We start from the raw sequence: 16,688 nt of genomic DNA on the forward strand, positions 1-16,688 counted from the left end.
AGCCAGGGCTGGCTGCCTTCTGCCAGCAGTGCATCCCAGAATCTGCTCTATTTATTTTTAAAAGCATTTTCTTTCTCTGTTGCACAGCAACTTCTAACACATCCTGGCTCGTGCTGGCAACTCCTGTTCCTCTCTATACCTTGGCAATTCTTCAGCTGCTTTTGGACTGAGGCAGATGGGGACTGATGCTGAACCCTGATGTCACTTGGGGCCACTTGTTCCCTTTTGAAATGTGCCAGCTCAGGCTGAGTTACCAGGCTTGGCAGCACTGCTTCCCATCTTCCCATTCCTTGGGTGCGGGAGCAGCCGAGGTGTGACGTGCAGAGCCAGCACTGCTGCTGCTGTGTGCTAAATGAAGTGTAAATTCAGGCTTTCCTCGGGGTGGTGGGGCTCTGTCCATGACTGCCCGTGTGCACTGGCTCTTGGATCGCCAAATATTTCGGGAATGGTGGGCTGGGACATGGAGATGTCACTCTCCCCCTGCCCATGGGTGGGTGAGGGGACAGTTTTAAGGACCATGAGCTGGGGGCAGTTTCCATAGGTGTGCTTTACGTTGTCTCTGGCTGCCTGCTCTGCATTTTGGGGAATGACAAGCAGTCAGAAGGGTCGTTGGGCTTTTCCAAGGAGAACCTCCTTGTTGTGGGAGTGGAGGGAGAAGGGCAGTGTAACTCCATAGGCATGACAGCCTATGCTCTTGTGCAGGAGCAGAGTTAATTCCTGGAGGGTGGCCTGGAAATTATCTTAAGAAGTCCTGGCTCTGCCCTTCTTTGGAAAGCAAACTCCTAAGGACGCGCTCCCTGGCTACGTACAACTTAAAGCACTGCTGGGTTCTGGATGCTGCTGTTGCACAAATCACGCTTGCTTTTCCATCCTGGGTTATTTCTGTTGCCAAGCTTGGTCCGTGCTGTTTGCAGAGCGGTTCCCACTGGAGCAATATCTCTCCCCTTGGCCCTGCTGGATGGAAGAGCTTGAAGGGGAACACTGAGCTGTGCCAGGCGTTGTCCCACATCCCCCATCCCTGCCCACGGCTGATGGAACACACCCCCTCAGGTCTGTCTGTCTGCATTTCCTCTGCCTTCCTGGGGATCTGGGTTACTAGTGTGGGGCTGGAATTGGGGGTGGCAGGTTGTAGACGTGATGGATGTGTGATGAGGGGTGCGTTGCCTTGAGCTGCAGAGACACCTGCCTGCCCTGCAGCGAGGGATGCAGGAGAAGAGGTGATGAGATGAGACTGTCTCAAAGGTGCTGCTGGAAGAAATTTGGGCATTGGATTGTTTGTCAGGATGGGTGTTCCCAATCACTGTGACACCCTGCTGTCCATGCCTTGTGCTACCCCTGTGTCAGGCCAGATAGAGCCCTGTCTCCCAGTGCCACCCCAGCAGTGCCTTGCCTCCCCACGCATTGAAAGTGTCCCCAGGGCTGGGGCTCACTGCCTGGTAGTCTCTGTCTCTCCCAGCTCTCCGTGATGGAGATGGAGGGCTGATTTATTTGATGTACATTTATTTATATAAGTAATAATGGGGTTGTTTAACAGTTGATCTTAGAGGAGAGATGAGATAATTTCATGTTTTGATATTCCTAAAGCTGATTCCCCTGGGAGTGGTGCTCTGAAGAAGGGCTCTTGTATCCAGGGCTGTGCTACCCCACTGCTGGCACAGGTGAGCCCTTACACTCACTGAGGTCTCGCTGGACTCAGAGATGCCTCCTTGTTGGGATGGGGCCTGAGCAGCAGCCTGGCTCCATCTGGACTCAGTGCAGCTTTTCCCAGGAAGCAGTGCCGAGCCCTGAGGAGTGGGCTCTGCTGCTGGAGCGTCACTCCAGCTGTAAAAACCCTGGCATGGCAGAACAAAAGCTGTTTCCCAGACAAAAGGTTGTCTGACGTCTGGTGCCAGAGCATCTCCCAGCCTGAAGCAGCCCCTGGGTATTCTAAGCTGTGCTCTTCCCTCTATCTGATCTTTGTAGGTGTTCCAGGGGTCTTTGTTGTGTTGTTTTGGAGCTGTGAAGGCCTAAAAAATAGTGAGTTTTAGATATGAATGGGTGATGAATGTTTCTTAAGAAATGAGCCAAGTGGTCTGTCTCTGATTTCAGCATGTCCCTCTGCCCTGAACATGCTGGTGTGTGAGGTGCTGCCTTCCCTGGCTCTCCTGTGTTGGGACATTTGACCTGATCCTCTCACCTCCCCCTTCTGCTGAATGTAGGACTAAGTCTGTGCAAGGAGCCTTTAAATGTCTCCTTTCTAGCTTTCTTCCCCACCTTGCTTAAGTGTCTCTCTGTTCCTGTTGTCATACAAAGCTCCCAAGCACAGGATGCAGCCCTGGCTCTCATGGGTACCAAGGATGCTGGGATCCATCCTTCCCAGCAGAGCTGCTGCAAACCTGCCAGTGGCGGGGGCTGTGAGAGGAGGGTTTGATCCAACAAATTTTGCCCCGGTATCAAATGACTCAACTGAAAAAAACACCCTCTCCAGCTGGCTCCTGCAGCCAGTGCCCTGCACAGACCCAGCCAGAAAAGCTGCAGGACCTGGGGAGGAGTCCGGAGCTGACCCAAGCAGGGCTCACCCACCACGGCATCCATGCCACTGTGAGGGGAAGTGCACGTGGCAGGAGAGGAAAAGGCCACGAGGATGAATCAGCCACTCTCGCAGCCCATCTGTCTCTGTTTGGAAGGGCCCCACGCTGAAATTCTTCTGAGCACTCCGAGCTTTAGTGCTCTCCTGATCCACTCTGCGTGAGCTCTCCTCCTCCCCTTGAGCAAGGACTAATAATTAGCAGCTCAGGGCAAGCGTGGCTGAGCACAGAGAGGCAGATGGCATTTGATCATCTTGAAAATCAAGTGGCCCCCGTGGCCTGGGAGAAGCAGGTTAGTGAGTCGGAGGGAAGGGGCAGCAGGGGATGGATTTGGAGCATCCCTGTGCCCCCAGAAGGATGGAACCTAGGCCAGGATATCTAAGCATGTGAGTTCCCAGGGAGAACAGCCAAGTTTGGGAAGGAGACATGTCCTGTGGGCTGGTGAAGCAGAAAACCCCTGCCTGGCTTGGGGTGTCCCCAAGACGCTTGGGAGCAGCATCCTAGATGCTCTCATGTAGGTTTATATTTTATATATATATATACACAATATCTTATAAATTCTATATATATATTTAACAGCATCTTGCTCTGGTGCTGCTGTCAAAATCATCCCCCAAATCCCCAGGGAAGCCTGCTGGGGTGTTGGACCATGGTTGGAGGACTCCAGCAGCTTTGTTGTCTGTTGAGTATACAGTAGCCAGGGCTTGTCCATTACTCCCTCTCCAGGGAGGGATCCCTGCCTCCCTGCTCGCCCAGGGCTCATGGCAGTGCTGGAGCTCAGCATTGTGGTGCTGGACCCTTGTGCTGCCTGGGGAAGATCAGCCCCCCCTGGACCAGCACAGCATTAAGCCTTTCTGCTTTAACTCCAGTGGTTTTGGTGAAGTTTATTCAGATAAAGGAAGCAAAGAGCTCACCCAGTGCCTTAAGTGCTGAGTGTACTTATTATGGTAATACACAGTTACTTGGCTAAAGACATGATTGCTGCCATTATAACACAAACACAGGCAGAGAAAACCCCTAAAAGGAATTTCCTCTTTGTAGGTCAGTGGTGCTGCTGGGAACCCACTTCTCACAGCAGCTCTTTATTAGTTAATCAGCTGCTAGAGGAAAAAAAATGAAGTATGTTGTGAGATTCCAGGGCCTCCTGCCTGCTGGGGCTGCATTCCTTGGCTGTGGCACATGGCTGGGGTTGGGATAATGGGGCTGGGTCTCTTGGCAGTGTGTAGCACCTCTTGAGGATGCTGCAGAGAGGATCTGTTTGTTTTTTTCTTCCATCACATGTGCTCTGGTGCTTGAAAAGGCTCTTCTCAGTGTTTTGTGGGGTGGGATGCTGCCTTTGGGTGCTTGTGTCCCGTTTCAGCCCACACTGACGTACAGACTAAGGGGCCAGAGCTGCTCACTATTCTGTCCCTGTTTGGCCACGGCAATCCTGTGCAGGAGGGGCTGGAGGGATGCTGGATGCAGTCTCTCTAATGAGATCCCCATTAGATGGGCTGAGCTCCAGCTGTGTCAACACAGCTGGGTGGTTTGTGTCCTCAGATATGCCCTGGGCTGAGCTGGGAGTGTCATTCTGCTCCCGGCAACCGTGCAGGTGAAAGCACAAGTGCCCATGTGTTTGCAGGTGAATATCCCCTCTCTAATTCAGTTTGGCCCCGTGGCCATGGTTTTATCTGGATGATTTCTCCGCAGCAGGAGCAAACAGTAAATTTCCTGACTTTTATTACTTTGAGACTGAAGTTTGGGAGATAAGAGCCTGTAGAGACTTCATTTTCAGGTGTTGAAAGCCTGCGATGTGTCACAGCACAGCGGTTCCTTAGCTCTCCTCTATCAATGGTACATCAAATGTACCATTGCTGGGCAGTAATGTCCCCCTGTCCTGTGGAGGCTGGGGTGGCAGAGGCTGCTTGGAGTCCTGTGCAGGTCTGTCCTAAGCTCTTACTGCATCCCAGTCGTGCGACCAGGGATATGGACAGCAACTATGAGCTGGGGTCACCTGTGGGAAACCACATGTGGGACTATAGGGGGGGTTGTACAGGTGGATATGCTATGTTCCTTTGCTTTTTTAACTAGTAACTGTCATTAATGGAGCTGTGAAGCCATATTCTGTCCAGCTGTTACCAGGGAGCTGTGTGGCAGCTGGGTTTATTCCCAGGAAAAGACTGATTTGCAGCTGGAAGGGCTCAGAGGCACCAATACCTGAAGGGAGCCTATTAGAAAGATGGATACAGTCTATTTATAGAGGCATGGAGTGACAGGACAAAGGGGAGAATGGCTTCAAACTGAAAAGAGAGTATATTTAGATTAGATATTGGGAAAGAATTCTTCCCTGTGAGGGTGGTGAGCCACTGGCACACATTCCCCAGAGAAATTGTGGCTGCCTCACCCCTGGAAGTGTTCACAGCCAGGTTAGATGGAGCTCTGAACAACCTGGTCTAGTAAAAGGAATCCACAGCGGAGGGTTTGGAATGAGATGATCTTCAAGGTCTTTTGCAACCCAGGCCGTTCTGTGATATGCACTCAAGCTATATGTTATTAAGCAAACCCAGCACGGAAGTTGGGCTGCTGGCTGCCTCCGTGGTCCCAGCTCTGTCCACGGTCCATTTCCTGCACAAACCGAGTTGTTTCCCGCTGACAGAGGCAGGGCTGGCATTTAAACAGCGCAGAAGCCAAATTACGTGATGAGCAAACGTGGTGTTTTATTCCCCACCAATTCAGATTTAGTGTGGAAATAAAGCATGTTTGTTTTCCGTGTGAGGAGGGGACCAGAGGCCAGAGGACGGGTGGATGCCCCGGTGCCGGGTGCTCGGTACCCCGCGAGCACCTCGTTAGCACGTAAGCCTCGTCAGCTTCCCTTCACAAAATGTTCTGGCATCCTCCCTTCTCTCCTTGTCACTTCTCCAGAGGGAACGTGGCTTGTTCCGCTGGCAGCGTGAGCCCTGTTTGCTGAGGCGGAGGCAAAGCTAATTATTTCTATTTATTTCCTCAAACTTTCTCGGTGTTTCGTTTGAGGTCTCTGCTTGAGCTTTCCTGCTTGTCTCCAAGCCTGGGAGTCACCAGTGTCCCTGGAGCAGCCAGCCTGGTGGGAGGTGCATTGGTAGGCATGAGGAGAGCATGTGGATGCTGGACCTGCCCTTGGGTTGTGTCCTCATTTGCTCTTGGCTAATTGTCCTCAGGGCTCTGCTGCAGCCATAGCATCGCTGAAACCTGGAGTGTTCATGCTTGGTGTGCCTGAACGTCTCCTGTCCTTGCCAAGGAAATGTTTAGGAAAGGAACAGGGCCTCAGAACAACAGTTCTTTGAAAAAAAAAATAAAACCAAAACAACACTAACCAAACAAAAAAACAAAACAAAAATCTCACCAGCTACAGAAAAAAAAACAATAAACAAACCCACCCAAAACAGAAATACAAAAGAAAAAAAGCCTCAAGGAAACCTGGAGTAAAACAAGGAGTTAAACTTTAGCAAGGGAGGATTGAAAACGAGCACAGTGAGATGAAAAGGAAAAGCAGAAGTTGGGGAAAATGAGATCTTATAAAGGTGTCCAGAACTGACTTGAAAAAGTAATTAATGCTCCTAAAAAAAGTCGCATGGGTAAGCAAAGTAGTGGAGTGAAGGATCTGTTTATAGCTTTCAGTGGAGCAGCCAACTCATCTTATCAATGTGCTAATTAATTTGCTGAGGCTCTTGCTGGCAGTTGCCTTTTCCTTTCTGGAGAGCTTGCCAAGGGCTGAGTATCCCTTGGGCTGGGCAGGTTTAAATTTGGGGGTGATTTTAGATACATTCTATTTACAGTGCATCACCACAGACCTGAAGGAGATAGGATGCTCCCCTGGGCTGTCCATTCCTTCCCCTGCAGCAGGGAGATGTCAGGCTTATTTTGATGAGGATGAAGGGCCATGCTCTATGTTGTCCCCTCAGTTACTGCTGATTTTTTTTTTTCTATATTATTTTTTCTCATGGTGTGCTGTTTCCCAACCTTTATCCCAACCTCTGTTTTCACCTCCCTGTTTGTTCTGGAGGAGGGGTTAAAGTGATGATGTGCTCAGTTTGCTGCATTATTGGGGGATTTAAATCCTCCTTTTCCTTGCTGGGTTATTTTCTCCTGTATCAGGGATGTAGTTAAGAAGGGGGCAACAGCCCCAGCTCCCTTGTCCCTTCTTTCACCTCCATCACAGGCAAACACTGGGAGAGGAATCTCAGGGACTGATGGAGCAAAGGCCTTCCTGGAGCAATTCCAAAGTGAGAATACAGTGTTTCACCATGACAAGGCTTTGGGTAGATTCTCAGACACAAGCATCTCCTGTCTATAGGGCATCATCTACTTTGCTTAGCAAAGGAGAATTACATGGCAAGGTGTTCATGACAGTGTTCCTGTGCCTTTTGCTCCCATGTGTAGCTCCTGACTCAAAGTCACAGTGATATTTCCACATCCAGCTTCATGAAGTGCTGCCTGTCTCTGCCTGTCTGTCATCCCATGAATGTGGGGCTGGAGTGGGATATGGATGATCCAGCCAGGCATGCCCCATAGAGAGAACCCAACCAAATGGAAGGAGTGCAGGGGTGATCTGACCTGGGTGTCCCAAGGCTCCTCCCCTGTAACTTTGCTGTGATTCATCTACGGGAAGCTCTGCTGCTCCAGGGAGAGCTGGCTGCAGGGTCAGAGAGCTGCAGGTTCGAGAGGTGCGGGGGTGCCCAGTTTGGGAGAGATGAGGAGAGCACCAAGGCAGGCAGTGGTACCCCTTGCCCTAACCTTGGGGGCCCAGTGATGTGTGTGCTGTGCCTGGTTGGAGACAGTCTAACCCAACAAACCCTGGAGAACTGGGACTTTTGGTTGACATGGGGGGAAGGGAGGGAATTGTGGTGCAAACAGAGCAAACCCCTGAGCCTGTCCTCTCTGTCGTGTTCCCCTCCAGAGTGATGAGCCCCAACAGCACCCAAGATGCTGGGATTTGGCACGTGCTCCATGGGCGCGCCGGGCAGGGGGGCTGAGCTGGACGGTGCCTCCCCCCGCTACGTCCTGGCCCTGCCCGAGGAGGAGACGTGGCGAAAGCACCGGCTCGGCTTGATGCAAACCACCCAGTCCTGCAACCTGCTGGAGCCCGAGGGCCTGGCCGAGGCCCTGGTCTCGAGGGCTGCCAGCTTTGACGCCCTCTACGAACCCCGCTCCCGGGATGCCGACGCGGACACCGGCAGCGCCTTCGACCTGGGGCTGGGCCAGTACGTGCCCGTGAGCCCAGACGTCATCAAGCGCCGGCGGGGCGGGCTGATCGAGCAGAGGGACATTATCAAGGCACACGAGGCACACAAGATGCAGAGCACGCCACAGGCGCGGAGGAAGGAGTGGGAGTAAGTACCGGAGAGCCCCCAGCCCATGTGGGCAGCCGGGGGGAGTGGGAGCGTTCCCTGTCCTCTTTGGGGCTGGCAGGAGAGTCTGGGGGGTGTCATGTTGGTGGCATCATCCCTGTGGTGCAGCTGCCACCCACTGTGCTCCATCTCCTGTTCCTCCTGAGCTGGGCTGCTCAACTCCAAGCTGGAGGGTGGCATTCCATGGAAACGGTGCACTTTGGATGGAGGTCCCCTAAGTTGTGAGGTGGTTCGAGGGACGTAGAGGAAACTTGGAAGTTCTCAAGACAGTTTTCCTTGGATGCCGAGTGAGCTTTGGATGCGTTTGGGGTCATTGCTTCCTGCTTTTGCTGTGGCTCGTGCCCTGCTGCGAGGGCATTGTACAGATGCGTCACTTGGGGACATGGTTTAGTGGGACTTGGCATTGCTGGGTTAATGGTTGCCTTGATGATCTTAGATGTCTTTTCCAACCCAAATGATTCTATGGTTTGTATTTAGCTCCAAAAAGTGTTCAAGTCTGAGTCAGAGCAAGTTGGAGACATTAACAAACTTGACAAAACAGAAGAGAAGTGCTTGGCAGAGCTAGAACCCACTGGTTTTACTTACTATTTTCCTTTAATTAAGTTATTCCCATAGTTTGCCTTGGTGCTGTGAGAAAACCCTGACTCCAAGTCCTGGATTAGTCTCTCCCACCTGGCACTCACTGTGTGACCAAGGCTGCAGCCATGTGCTTCAGTCCTGCATTTAAATTACAAGCTCCCCCTCCCTGTGTCTGCTCAGCAGAATTGCTTGGGAGAAGCTGTTGCAGCACATCCTGCTCCAGTGTCACTGGTCCAGAGCAGCTCCCTGCCTTAGGCACTTCATCTGGGGAATAATGTTTAATAAAACACCCGAAGGAGCTGGGAGCCCCTGTATTAATTAGATGTGGCACGTTGCTTTGGCGAGATCCAGGTCAGTGTGAAGCTGGTAAGGTTTCTTTGGGATGGCTTCCATGATAAAACAGCTTGTGATAACACTGAGGCTGCTCCTGCTTTTTTTGGAGAGCAGCCCAGTGTTGAGGCAGGCTCTCCCTGGCCCCTTCAGCTCCTTGCTCATCCCTGTGTGCCCAGGGAACCTCCTGGCCGGTGACTCAGGCAGTCCCGCACTGGGAAAATAAATTGACATATGGGCTCGGCAAGCACTCGGTGCCTTGTTATCTTTTGCATCCCACCGGGGATGCCAGATGAATAAATCATGGCCGGGCAGGAAGCAGAGGGATGGCCTCGTTAATTGTCGGCTGGCGGAGTGAGTCCCTAGAACGGCTGCTCGCTAATTAACTGCCTGGATCCTACAGCTCTCTTTGGTGGCAGGGAGATGAAGCCGGAGCCCTTCCCACTCACACTGCGTGGGATGTGCCCCTTTGGCTGCCCTCAGTTGCTCCATCCAGCAGTAACTCAAACACAAAGCCCAGTATTTCTGTCTTTAACACCTTGGGAATACACGGGCGGCCGTGCCGGCTGTTGCCATCCCGATGTGGTTAATAGGATGTTTCCCCAGGCTGGTAGGGTCCAAACTTTGCATTTCCCAGCTCCTGGATGCTTGGGTTGTCATCTCATCCCACTTCACAGTGGTTTTGTGGGAAGCCTCTGGTGTGGGGTGGACACTGGGCTCTGGCACCGATGGCAGCTCTTGGGCTTTGCAGACCTCATGTGCCACTGAGGACCTGAGAGCCCCACTGCCTGTCTCTGCCAGGTCCCTTCTTGGGAAGTTGCTGAGCACCAGGGAGCTTGATCTGTTCCTTTCCCAAACTTAGGTGCCCTGATACCCCCTTAGCCTGCAAAAACTGCATGCCAGAGGCTCCTGCTTTAACATCAGACTCAAAAATGCCGTGAGAGGGACTTTTGATTAAGGGCATGTAGTGACAGAACAAGGGAGAATGGCTTTAAACTGAAAGTGAATGGGTTTAAGATTAGGAAGAAATTCTTCCCTGTGAGGGTGGTGAGGCCCTGGCCCAGGTTGCTCAGAGAAGCTGTGGCTGCCCCATCCCTGGAAGTGTGCAAAACTAGGTTGGACAGGGCTCTGAGCAACTTGGTCTGGTGGAAGGTGTCCCAGTCCATGGCAGGGAGTTGGAATGAGATGGTCTTTATGGTCTCTTCCAACCCAAACCAGTCTTTCTAGGATAAACCAGTGAGGCTTTTCCCCAAAAGTTTTGCCAAAGCCCAGACTGGTGTGCAGTCTGGTAACCCTAGCACCATGGATGTTCTCTGGGAAAAGATGGATGGCATGTGGGGGAGAAAAAGCAAATTAATTTCCTTGTGCGTAATTTTATTAGTAATAATGCAATTTTCTTGTGATTTAATTTTCAGAAGGGCTCATCTCACATGCCTTGAATCACCCTGGGGGCTCTCGCCTGGGCGGTCTGGCTCTGCTGAGCAATGGGGGGGGTGTTTTCCCCACTGGCAGTGGACATTAAATGGAACATGAAGAATGTGGAAAATGGCTGGATATTTGCAGGAAGTCTCCTTGTACTCCTATTTGCCAGCTCTGGCTGGGTGGTCTGTGGTGTGGTGGGCACAGGGAGAGAGTGCAACATGTGCCTCTCTGCTGCTGCACGAGACCTCTGCTCCCCTGGATTAGCTCTCTGTCTTTGCAGATGCGGCATTCCTGGTGTGCAGCCAGATGTTGGTGTTTAGCTGCTCTTGATCTGGGTTGCAGTGAGGGAAGAGAAGCAAAGGTTTTTTTTCTACTAGCATTGGCAGGTCCAACCCTTACCAAGACTCCACCTCTGCTGCCTTTTCCCAGTGAAACAACCCCATAAGTGGAATAAGAATAGGAAGGATAAAATTCTCTTTTCTGTTGTTTTTTTCCTTTTTTTAAATTTTTTTTTCTATGAGTAAGCTGAGGCAGAGAACAGCAAACACTGTCTAAGTGCCTGTGGAGCAGTGGCTCTGTGGGAGGCTTTAACTTTATGGTGAAAGGTGCATGTACCAGCCCACCTGGTTCTTGTCTGAGGGACTTAAGCCTAAGGCAAACGCTAAACCCTGTTTTCCAGAGTCCCAGCCTGACGCCTCACCCTCCATCCCTCTGTTTAGGTGCTGGGATGGAAGTATATGGAGAGGTCTGCCGTGCTCCAAGGCTGGGTGTGCTGCTGCATGGAGTGGTCATGGCTGAATCGCTGCTGTCTTTGCTCTGTGTGTCTGGCAGCATCATTTGGGTAAATGTTTGGCTTAGAGACAGCTCAAAAGAGAAGCTCCTTGTCAAAACAAGCAAACGGGGAACCTCCTGTGGCTTCTCCGGGCTGAGCAGCTGCTTCCTTAGCTGATGGTAAGGACAGGCAGAGCCACACAGGGAACATCCCAGAGAACCTTCAAGCTGAATTGGAAGCGGACAGGACCCAAACCTGCTTTTGCATGGCCACAAACCAAGTGTGCGTGGGAATTTGTTAAGCTTAGCTTATGATATTTGGGGAATGCAAGCTGTGCTCTCATTTTGGAATGATACCTGCAACAAGGATGCATGGAAAAGCCTGATTCCCGGATGCCGGGCAGGGAGCATGGGAGCAGAGGAGGCTGGAGGGAAATCACCAGGATGGTGGTACAGTGTGAAGGTGGGATGCTGTAATTCAGCACTGGAGTACCTGAGTGATGGGTGGCAGGTTTCAGTGTCCCAGGGAAGAGATGCGCTCTGCCCACAGCATAGGACAGTGATCCTAAAGATTAAGGTAATTAGAAGTGATCTCCTGTTTTGAGTTAATGCCTCTGATGCCACGAGTCTGTGAGGTCTCCCTTGCAGGGTACGATCTGGTTCACGGAGCTGCAGGATAGGAGAGCTTCCTGCTGCTCCCTCGGATCCGTACCTGCAGTGCAGACCGTGGGGAGCCTTTTGGGCTGGAGCGTGTTGTTACTGCAGCTCTGCCTCTGTGCCGTTTTATGGGAAGCAGGGAGAGAACAGAACAAGCTGAAAACGCACAGGGTGTTGCTAACAGATCTCAGTGGCTTTTTATGACTTGGCAGCCTCTGTCTGGTTATGTGCACGCTCTGCATCCCAGATTACAAATGAAGCTGGCTTTTTTTTTTTTTTTTTTTTTTAAATCCTTATTTTTTTTTTTTTTAATCGTGCTGAATGAGACAAAGGGCCCCCTTGGTGTGTGTTGGGCTGGCAGCTCAATTGATGCTTCCCAGCACCATCTGGGTTTAATTGGCTGCAGTGGTGGGGAGAGGGCAGGAGTGTGCATGGGGTGGCACTGCCTCTTGTCTGGGAAATGCCCCTGGGCGCTGGGGCTGTTTTGGCAGCTGTTTCAGCTCTCACCACCCTGTCCCTCCTTGGCTCTGCACGGAAGGGACAAGCCCTAGGTGGGTCTGGGTTGCTGCCACTGATGCGAGGTAGCTTTGTGGCATGGTTTGGGAGAGGTGTTTGATGTAGTGGGTGTAGCTGCTGTGCTGTGGGCAGCAGCCCTGCTCCCACCCGAGTGGGCTCTCTGGGGGCTGCTCTGTGCTGTTCTGGGGGCAAGGAGCTGGAGGAGGGTACTGGCCCTTGGCTGCAGCATCAGCGTTGAGAGGATCTGTGGAACAGCAACCCTTGCTCCCTGTGTGTGCTGCCGGGGAAGGGAGAAGGTGTCCCAGCATCCCATCCAGGTCTCAGCTCTGACACCAGTGCCTGTCACCCCTCCTCAGGTCTCCCTCCCGACCCTGCCCTGGGGGGTGGGTACATGACTTTCTTTCTCCAGCACTTTTGCAGTGTCAGTAACTGTCAGAGGCAGCTTGACCATGTCCTTCTCCACCATGGGCTCCTGTTCAGACTTCTGCTGCCACGTGTCCAGGAGCTTGGGAGGGCTGGGCAGAAATGTTGGGGCAGCTCAGGAGCTGTGGGGGCTCTGCAGGTGAAAACCCTGAGATGTTGGTGGCAGGTGATCCTGGGGTGATGTAGCTGGGAGCATCCTTTATGTAGCTGTACCCATGATTCCTATGCAAGTCCTCTGCAACCCGGGGAAAAGCAATTAACCTCTCTGAAAGCCTAATGAGTGCCTTGGTTAAGGTGATTCTCTCTGCTTATGTTTTACCCTGCACAAGGAGTAATACAGGTGGAAGAAAGGACTGTGGATATGCTAAAACTGGGAATGGGGACACTGAAACAGGGCTTTTGTCATGGTAACTTGGCCTTGAGCAGCAGGGAAGCATGCCTCCCAAAAGTATCTGACCTGGACTTCCCTGTGCTCTCCCTACTTCCCTTTAGTGCAGACCAAGGTTTGGATCCCTGGGGAGGAGTTCCTTTTCTTACCTGGGATGAACCTGAGTTCCACTGAATATCCTGGCAACAGCACGGAAATAGCAGCATCTTTCACTGAACTGCCTCAAAGTCTGGGTTTCTGGCACACCCTGGAGGAATTCCCTCTCGGAATGAATTCAGGTGACTGCAAAGCCTCCCAAGGGCTGCCGGGGAGGTGGGCACTTCAGGGACAGTCCCAGCCTTCCTGCACAGCAGAGCCCACTCTTCCAGGGAGCTGGGCTCCTTAGGAGCTGGCTGCTGAATGTGGAAGACAAGGTGGCTCCCAGCAGATGCCTCTGCTCAGGAGCAGCTGCCTTGTGTTTTGCCGCCACGTCCTGGCAGTTCCTACTTCCCTCGCTGGAATCTCAGCTGCAGGTGTTGGGAAGCTTTATTAGCACATCTTGGGGCAATGTTGAAGCTGTGCACCATACCGTGGCTGCTTGTGTTTCTCAGGAACAAGCCTTCGGAGGGAGCTTCCCCCTTGGCCTGGCCATGGCTCAGAAATGCTGAATTTCTGGGAGGCAGGGCCACCTAGGGCAGACTGCCCAGGATTGTGTCCAGATGGGTTTTGAGTATCTCTAAGATTGGAGACTCCAAACCTCTCTGGGCAGCTTGACCCAAACTGACCCCTCACACTGAAAAAGTTTATTCCTATGTGTAAGCAGAGTTTGTTTTACTGCTGTTTGTGCCCATTGCCTCTCGTCCAGTCACTGGGTGCCACAGAGAGGAGCCTGGCCCTGCCTTCTTCTTGCACTGTCAGGTATTTTATGCATTGATCAGATCTGTTTTGAGCCTCTCCCAGCCAGGTTGAGCAGTCCCAGCTCTCCCAGCTTCTCTCCCTTAGTCACCTTTGCTGGATTTGCTCCAGTAAGTCTGTGTCTCCTGTCCTGGGGGCACAGCACTCTGGATGTACCTCACCAGGGCTGCACAAAGGGGATGGGTCACCTCCTGAACCCACTGGCTTTGCCTAACACAACCCAGGAGGCTGTTGGCCCCTTTTTGGAAGAGCACATGGCTGGCTAGGAGTCAGCTCAGTGTCCAGGAGGTCTCTCGAGGCTTTCCCTGCCAAGCTCCTCCCCAGCCAGGTTGTTCTTCCACAGGTGCAGGGCTTGGTGTTTGCCATGAAGCTGAACTCCAGGCTGCTCCACTGCCTGTTTCTCCAGGCTGCTGAAATCCCTCTGGATGGCAGCACAGCCCTCTGCTTTAGCAGCCTCTGGTTAGAGCATCTGTGAGCATGGTTCAGTGCAGTGTGCAAGCAGTGAAACTTCTGATATTCAGTGCTCGTTTGCACCCTCATCCTTTCCCTCCCATGGAATAATTCAGCCTCTTCCCCTCTCCCAGGCAACCCTATGTGATCCTGATGAGGGGGGCTGTCTGCTGGCTGGGAGATGTTTGTGGGAGAGGTGTTTTCCAGCCTCTCCACTGTGTACAGCTGATGTTATTTATTACTCTGTTTCTAAGGTGTAGTACACCCTGCCCCCCCATACTATTTGTATTTCAGAGATGGTGAGGTAATAAGTTAATTCAGGGGGGAATTCAGGGACCTCAGGAGATATCTAGTCCAATCAGACAATTGTTTATTTTTAAGGTAACTCAACATTTTGCATTTTAAAACACAGTGCATGTCTAATTACACGTGCCCCAAATGGCATTTTCTTGACTGAGAGGGTGGTGAGGCCCTGGCACAGGTTGCCCAGAGAAGCTGTGGATGTCCCATCCCTGGAAGCATTCAAGGCCGGGCTGGGAGCAACCTGGGATAGTGACAGGTGGCCCTGCCTGTGGCAGGGGGTTGGGATGAGATGATCTTTAAGGATCCTTCCAACACAAACCATTCTAGGATTCTGTAAAAGGCTGGGAAGGTCCATGAAATTGTACTAACGCAGTTTTCAAAAGGTGACTCTTGATTTCCCAAAGTGGCTTGTGAAACATTGAGACCTTTCTTAGAAAAACAGAGGAGAGATGCTCTTCTTGTCTCCACTTACCTTTTTCATGCTCCATGGGAAAGGGCGCTCTGATCCTTCAGCGCAGGATTATGTGTGTGTGGGTCATCAAAAACATGTCATGTTTCTGTTGTTTGGCTGCTTTTGGGCTGGTGCTACGCACCTCGGCAAGGATCTTGCTTTTTAACTGGGGAAAATGGACTGGTGCTTATCCCCAGCTGTGGGGAAGGAGGTCAGCGTGGTACTGTCCTTCCCAAAACGCACCTGAAAGAGCTGGTGTTGTCTCATCTTTCATGGCTGATTCTAACCAGCTGCCTGAGGGTTGTTTGGTGGGACGTAGCTTTTCTGCAAGCTTGCAGCATGGCACCGTGGTGGATGATGCTGTAACATAACACATGATGTCTCCACGGGCTCTGATACAAACCACAAGTCCTTTATTTGTCGTCAGAAAAACTTGACAGGGGTCACTTTTCTCCCGCTGCAGCTCCCGAAAAGTAAACCGGTATCTGATGTGCTGTAACTCTTGTCCGTGCATTCGCTCGAGTGGAAATAGGCCTAAAAATTCTTCAATGGACTTTTTCCCATTGAGGAACCACGGAAGCCGTGTTCTGCTGGGGCTGGGTGAGGGTGTTTGCCTTCGCAGAGGCTGCTGAGCTGATGAGTCCCTGCCGACGCAGCAAGGGGGATGGTTTCTTCGCACCTCCCAGCACTGAGTAGCTTTCGGAGAGAGGTTTTGCTCTTTGGCCTTTTCTCTTTCACAGGTTTGGAAGATGGGAGCAGCATCTCCTTCCTGGCTGCGCTCCAGGGATGGGACTTCTCTGGCTGTCTTGAGCATCAGCTGCTCACTGCCAGTTCAGACTTAGTGGAAAAAATTTTTCAACAGCTCCATCTTCTCCTGGCGCTTGTCCTGACAATGTAATTTTGTCAAAGCCACCCTGATTGCCAGCAGGTTGCTTTGAAGAAAGCTGAGACTGTGAGTTTGGCTTCATTAGGTTGGGGATGGAGTTGATGGGTTTCTGCTCTGGCTTTCTTTTTGTTTCCAGGGGTATTTACAGCCCAAAGGCAGAAAGGAGGCTCCTCTGTCATCCCACTCACTAGTACCGTGTGTTTTGCTGTGTTTATCTGACTTGAGCCTTGCAGGGCAGGCAGAGGATCAGAGAAAGCATGGGATGGTCCTCAGGCATGGACCTGCCTCTTGTGGGGGCGAAGAGGAGATCTAAGGGAGAAGAAAATCTTCTGGCTTTGACAGGAGCTAACGCTGCTGTGCCAGAGGGGTCATGAGGATGCTGAAGGAAAAAGAGGGATTTATTCTGCTTTGGGTAGTGTGGAATCCCTCTCCAACCTTTTGACAGGCTAGAAATAAGTTTTCTTTTGCTGGCTGTTTATGGATGGCCCTGGGGATGTTTTTTCTGATCTTGTTCCCACACACCAAGTTTGGCAGCTTGGTGTTTGGCTCTTGCAGGTCTTGGGTGGCAAGAAGGGGAATATCCTTCTGGGACTGGGCTCTTTCCCTTCCTCCTTTCTGTGGTCTCCCTTTATCCATTCTGCCCAGTCTTGGTCTTTTGGGCAGGGTAAATTTCAAATATTCATATTAT

General features: G+C 51.8%; 1 protein-coding gene across 1 annotated transcript in view; it reads left to right on the plus strand.

Moving 5' to 3' along the window:
* The first annotated feature begins 942 nt into the window (after positions 1-942).
* Positions 943-16,688, plus strand: part of CACNA1E (calcium voltage-gated channel subunit alpha1 E) — a 118,200-nt gene continuing 102,454 nt past the window's right edge. Inside the window, exons 1-2 of the mRNA XM_064664220.1 lie at positions 943-1,050; positions 7,480-7,912. Of these exons, the coding sequence (XP_064520290.1) occupies positions 7,506-7,912 (407 nt within the window). The 5' untranslated portion in view covers positions 943-1,050; positions 7,480-7,505. The remainder of the gene's footprint in view (positions 1,051-7,479; positions 7,913-16,688) is intronic.

The sequence above is a fragment of the Pseudopipra pipra genome, chromosome 9 (assembly GCF_036250125.1).
Source record: "Pseudopipra pipra isolate bDixPip1 chromosome 9, bDixPip1.hap1, whole genome shotgun sequence".
Taxonomy (NCBI): Eukaryota; Metazoa; Chordata; class Aves; order Passeriformes; family Pipridae; genus Pseudopipra; species Pseudopipra pipra.